The sequence below is a fragment of the Haliotis asinina genome, chromosome 8 (genome assembly GCF_037392515.1).
Source record: "Haliotis asinina isolate JCU_RB_2024 chromosome 8, JCU_Hal_asi_v2, whole genome shotgun sequence".
Classification (NCBI taxonomy): domain Eukaryota; kingdom Metazoa; phylum Mollusca; class Gastropoda; order Lepetellida; family Haliotidae; genus Haliotis; species Haliotis asinina.
Genome location: NC_090287.1, coordinates 11,856,874 through 11,863,667, shown reverse-complemented (window position 1 = coordinate 11,863,667; position 6,794 = coordinate 11,856,874). Strand labels below are relative to the sequence as shown.

Sequence of the window (6,794 nt, the reverse complement as noted above, 5' to 3'; positions counted from 1 at the left end):
TGTACCCATGTGGAGAATCGAACGTGAGTCTTCGGGTTGACGAGTGTTCGACGCTACCCGACAGTCCTTTCTGTTTGAAGCGTCTTAAGCGCAGTGCTAACTTAAAAATACTTCATGTTTCGACCATAAACGCAAGGTTCGACTTGTGTATATACTAGGTGACCCACATAACGTACAGCACTGGTCGTGGCAGTTGTGAGATCTCTATCATATTACTACATACGTATTGAGCACAATGATAACACGAGTGCGGGAGTTGGGTTTTACACAACTTTCTTCGTCAATTTTCCAGAAAAAAACAACAAGACAAATATTCTATTTTGACAGATAACTTTATAAAAGGCGGCATCTGTCGTTCCAGTAACATATGTAAACAACACAAAACAAACAACAGTTGGCACTTCCTTTCAGGTCCATAAAAATCACAACAGTCAGTCTTCGATGAACACTTTGATGGGAATCAATGCAATGGAATAACAACGATTATGACGCGCAACAATATGCATATGGCGATAAAAGAGTTTCATGATCCCCTCGCGCAAATATTATCACGTGATAAAATGCCAGTATTTTCGTCGTCTTTTGAATGACTGAAGATACCAAGCGTATCGTCTGATCGTAATCGTTTGCGAGGTTCAACCTCGTGAATTTCCGAATCCCATTCTCGCTTCTTCGGTCGGACACGCCCATTCGTCGAATTTGAGATCAACACAGAGTCAACATTTTCTAAAAATACAGGTAATTTTTCAAGCAGTTCCTGATCGGCGGGAGAGAGTGCATTCCACGTGTCGTACACTCCACTGATGCATGTTGACGAATCAGTCCGTGCGCATGTTAACTGGTCGCCGCGCCTGTCTTTCTCCGAGGCACATGTGTAGACACAAGCGGTGCCCGTCACTGATGAACTATTGTTTTTCACGGGAATGTCGCTACTGGTGAAACCACAAATATTATCCAGAAAGTCGAACTCATCACCTGAGGGCGCGGCGTCTATGACGTCTTCAATCACAGACTGGAATGCGTTTGTGTCGCCGTTGTTGAAATTCTCAACAGGGGCTTCGAGATTGAAAGAATCTGCAATAAAGTTGGCATGTTAAACCGTCGTGAAAAAAATGTAATCTAAGATACATATTAACAGAAGACAAACTCCCACACAACACAAAATCACATTCCGCATATCTGCATTTATATCATTAGCTTTAACCGTGTCTTTTCTATCTCATTTGCCTGTCAAAATCAAATGTCATTCTGCATTCATGAAAAGGAATGTTAGCACCACAACAATCATCGGAACCATCTGACTTTACATTAAAATCTGGCTGACACTGCTCAAAGCGGTGCTAAACTAAATCACTCACTCATCATAGAACTACCGAGTTCTTTCATCAAGCACTATCGCTTAATTTGCCCACCATGTTTCCTGAATATGGCATATGTTATGCTCTTTAACACATCAACACTTTGATCAGGAAAGAAAACACTCAACTTACACCAAATTGGATGAATTTGAATTGCAGGGTCACAAAAAGCTAGTGTATGACGATCTATCAAGATCTGAGTGATAAATACGGAAAGACTACCACCGGTATCGCCTCTAAAATTTCATTCTAGTCAAAACCTGGATTTCACACGAATTTTTATTGTATCTGAACGTGCTGGAAGGGCATATCCAACTTCTAGAAATGCCATTTCAAGAAATTTAATTTTTGTTCTTGTTAACATTTCTGGGGGATAGGGGATCTTATCGAATTTTAGGGGGAATTGCATTGTAGTGGAGGAAAATGGTTTTATGCCGCTTATAGTCCAGCAATATCTCAGCATTGGATTACACGCATTGCACCCATGCTGAGAATCGAACCCAGCTTTCGGCGTGACCACCCAACCCTGTAACCACTGGGCTCTTCCCTCGCAACGTGCAATACTAAAGCATAGTTACACACATTTCAGAGTATGTAAATAACACGAAAAACTCGTCAGTTCATATGAGTCATTTTCATATGTTAACGTGATATATTCATGCATGCATGCATGTATGAATGCTATATGGTAGACCATATGGTTCATGGGTGTGGCTGCCAGTGCACAAATCTATAATTACACACAGCTACTTGCCAACACAATTTATGAATGTTTTACATACCGATCAGAGAAAATAGATCCTGAGACAGTTCTTGACCCGTAAGTGGTGAAGCGTTGTCCACTTTGGAGACGTTGTCCATTCTTGCACGTTGCTGCTTTGCGTCAGACGACTTCAGTTTAGAGGACGAGGTGTGGAAACCAAATTCATCAACTACCCCAATGTCACTTGTGTCCATGTCACAATCTAGCATTTGATCGCCCTTTGAAGGCCTAAAAGCCCGTTCAGGCATATCCAACATCGTTCCACGTTATCGTGGTATCAGCTATTCAGCTCGGTGTTTCGAGATGAAATGTGTAGTCTGCCGGCTGCTATTTATACTCGTTGTTCCACGTCATTGTAAACACCAGATCACGTGGTCGCTTAGCAGGCACGTGATTTCTGCGCTCGACGTGGCCGCACTGGCTTGTCATTCAACGTATTCCTGTTCGACCGGCCAACACCTTAACGAATGAGAGCGTCCATGAGGGAGGGGCTCTGTTTTCTCACTGGTATATCAGATCCCGACTTAGATTTTCCGACGTGGAATAGCCGTTTAATCTACAAGCGCCTTACAGGTTTATCCTTACGAAACTCGACCCACAAACGGATATGATATATTAGGATTTTACCAACTAGTTATGCTAATCGCAGTGTGTATTGCGCATGTGCTGTTGAACTTGTTATAAAATCAATGTGATGTAACCTGTACATATTAATCACAGGTATGATTAAGTTATTGATTCCACACGCTATAACGATCAACGCCCATATGGCATTATTTGAAGGTTACTTCTGTGGTCTTTTTCAAGGTGTTTCGCAATCAGTCGTACATAGCAATAGATCTGTGGCTTTGATTGTCTGCGCGTACGAAATAATTCTGTTAGTTTCGAAAGGTTGTATACGTGTGTAGAGGCGGTACATTACCAAGCATTTCGATTTTCTCTGGTATTGTTACCTATAGACCCAGAAGTGCTATAACGGGGCTTCTGGGATGGACTACCCGTTATTAGACAGCATTAACGCGAAGAACATTTACAATTGCATGAAACAGAAATCGCCTTCAACAAGAACGTGATTATTTCGATTGCACAAAGTGGGTTAATTTGAATCACAGAGTTTAAAAAAACTTCAAGAATCGTGACCTATGAAGATCTGTACAATAAATACTCCATTTGCAAACGTGTACATTATGTGCCGTTTGAAATGATTTGTGCAGAGTTATGAAAGAGGTATTTTGTCAAATATTTTCCTATTTCTCACGTTTTTAAAATTATCTACTGCTTTCTGATAGGGCGAGGGAAACAATGCAGAAATGTTGGTGTGGCATTTGACCATTTCGATTTTAAACTGTCTGTTATGAAAATATTCCAGCTTAACTTGGTGACGGTATATCAGATAAAGAAGACATGCTACCTATCACCCAAGGTGGTGATGAGCCTTTATTTGTGCTCATTTCTGTAATTGTTAGTATCTTTATCTGATACTGCCTGAACATAGTCTTGGGCACAGTCGTCATGACTTTGTGAACAAGCTTGTATCAGTGCTTTTATATGTGTACGTACATGTGTGTATCGGCATATATGCATTGCATTCGTCTACACAACAACTACTACTACTACTACTACTACTACTACTAGTGCTACTACTACTACTACTACTAGTGCTACTACTGCTGCTGCTACTACTATTACTGTTAGTGCTGCTGCTGCTGCTATTACTGCTACTACTACTACTGCTGCTGCTTCTACTACTACTACTACTACTACTACTACTAGTGCTACTACTGCTGCTGCTACTACTATTACTGTTAGTGCTGCTGCTGCTGCTATTACTGCTACTACTACTACTGCTGCTGCTTCTACTACTACTACTACTACTAGTGCTACTACTGCTGCTGCTACTACTATTACTGTTAGTGCTGCTGCTGCTGCTATTACTGCTACTACTACTGCTGCTGCTGCTTCTACTACTACTACTACTACTACTACTACTACTACTACTACTACTACAGGGGCGATGGGGCAGCCTAGTGGTTAAAGCGTTCGCTCGTCACACCGAAGACCCGGGTTCGATTCCCCACATGGGTACAATGTGTGAGGCCCATTTTCTGGTGTCCCCCGTCGTGATATCGCTGGAATATTGCTAAAAGCGGCGTAAAACCAAACTCACTCACTCCCTACTACTACTGGGCCTAGAGTTTCGAAGCTCTCTTAGTGCTATGATAGTCGTAAGAGCCGTACACTAACACTGACTTATGACTATCTTAGTGCTGTGAGACACAAGTATATGCCGCTGATATTTACAAGTCTCAGAGACGTTGTTTACAGTCGCATGTGTGAATATTGCCATGGCGAAGAGGACAACGGAGCGAACATATTCCTGCATCGAGTATGACAGGTCTAGTCCCGGTGAATTTTACCAGGTAACAGATGAAAACATGTGCGATTTATTGGTACAATTACCTCAGTTGTGTTATACACGTCATTGCAGTAATATTGACAAATATGGCCATGATGACAAACGATGACTCACTCATACACCTGTTGCTATGAAGGGGCGGAATAATAATAACATACGACGGTTTCCCGTTCACACGTATGGCCTTTCAGTAAGGGATCATGACGTTCATATGTACTGTCTTAGAGACGCTGTTTATGCTATAGTCGTATTTGTGAATATTGCCATGGTGACGGTAACAACGGGCGAACATTATTCCTGTGTTTTGTAATGCAGGGAGTACGGGATAACTGAACAACAGCTTTTCAACTTTGTCAATAGCGACCTGTCAATGAATGCAATGACAGACTGAATGGGCTTGGCACAATGTAACCTCCGAGGCTCTAGGGTCTACATTAGAAAAGGGGTCTAACTAAGGGGCCTGGTATTAACGGCAAAGTAGACTCCCACAGACCTACGTAGAGTAACGATTAGTCTCTGAATATATATGATTTTGATTGTAACAAATAAACCCATTTAAACTGAGAAAGAATCCCAGGGAGACAAACTACACTTGCTTCTATTAGGGCTTTAGCAGTGCAGGAAAGGCTTGGCTGTAGAGAAACTAATATCGTTCAGGGACATTATGAGACAGCCAAAATGAAAATAAGCATTGTTCTACGCTTCGTTTTGAGTATAAGCGCTTTATTTTGTACATGTATATTTTTAAGGAAGGTACTTTAAGTCCACTTGTTCCAATATTAAAAACACCCTAATGTTATTTTCAAACAGTTAGCATTTAAGTACTGTATGTATTTTAAAAGGGATCTACCTAAAGGAGTCTGATAAGGACTCCACATGTCTTTTACGTACACGGATTCTCATCATATCATGTCTTTCGGTTAAAATCTTACAGCGCCATGGTTAGAATGAGAAGTAGTTTCAAGATGATTGCTAATCTATCATATTTTTCCCACACATGGGAATATGTGACTTGGCATCCCAGAAGCAACATCCACACACGTGCCTGCAATAAGCACAAAATACTGTCTAATAATGACATTAAAATGTACTTAAACTCGATGCACCAGAGAGGAATAAAACAGTTTCGGAAACAGATAGACATTTTATAATATATACTGAACAGCAATAGAAACGCAAGTTTCGAAAAAATGAAATCTCATAAAGTAAGTATTCATGTGTTTGTCTTCTGTTCCAAAAATTTGACAGAAAAACTTAACTTGCGTATGTTTTGCTATTCAGCATGCAAGTACTGAAGGAAAACCTTGGGTGAGTGAGTGAGTTTAGTTTTACGCTGCACTAAGCAATATTACAGCTATATGGCGGCGGTCTGTAAATAATCGAGTCTGGACCAGACAATCCAGTGATCAACAACATGAGCATCGATCTGCGCAAATAGAAACCGATGACATATGCCAACCAAGTCAGCAAGCCTGACCACCCGATCCCGTTAGTCGCCTCTTGCGACAAGCATAGTCGCCTTTTATGGCAAGCATGGGTTGCTGAAGGCCTGTTCTACCCCGGGACCTTCACGAGTAGAAAACCTTGGGCTTACTTATAGCTAATCTACTGAAATTACAAAATCGATATTTTTTCAGTATTATTATACATTACATTTCTGTGCTAGAAAAGCAGAAGTTGTCAACTCAAATACTTGTACAAAATATTTTTCAGTTTCGGAAGTATGGAAATGTTTATGCTAAAACAAAATATAGTGGAATAAAATGTTCACATACTGTATAACACGTCCATTCCAAATGCGCACTACTTTTTATCATTGACAGAATTATATCTCGGCCAGTGACCAGATGCTGACCAAGTTTATCTGAGCGGTATGTTTGACGCCGCTCACATCTTTTGCACGTGTCCATTGACATAAACAACAACATAACCATCAATCAAACCTACAGTGGGTGCGTTTCATACACAAACATCACCCCTCGAGGAAATGAGGCAAGATGTGACGATTTATTCACCTTACAGCGCCCTTGGGCCTCTGAATAATCACCATAATTTGAGGAAACCCATTTGTTTGTCTGGAAAAACCTGTTCACTATACATGTTAGCGTCATATCAAGGAAATACCTAAGGTGAGGTGAAAATCCTAATCCAAGATAATTAGTATTTTAAAGCGGTCAAAGTGTTTGTGTTTGCCAGTCTCACAGTACCTGAACCACACTATTTTCCTAACTCCTTTAGCCCTCCCTAAAGCCTTAAA

The 6,794-nt window shown here is 40.9% G+C and overlaps 1 protein-coding gene across 1 annotated transcript; it reads right to left on the bottom strand.

The window, feature by feature from the left end:
- Positions 1 to 313: 313 nt before the first annotated feature.
- On the bottom strand, positions 314 to 2,762 carry LOC137293764 (uncharacterized). The gene is made up of 2 exons (XM_067824478.1): positions 2,141 to 2,762; positions 314 to 1,074 (listed from the first exon to the last, which is right to left on the bottom strand). The coding sequence occupies exons 1-2, from the start codon at positions 2,376 to 2,378 to the stop codon at positions 524 to 526; spliced, it is 789 nt and encodes a 262-aa protein (XP_067680579.1). The 5' UTR covers positions 2,379 to 2,762; the 3' UTR covers positions 314 to 523.
- Positions 2,763 to 6,794: the final 4,032 nt, after the last annotated feature.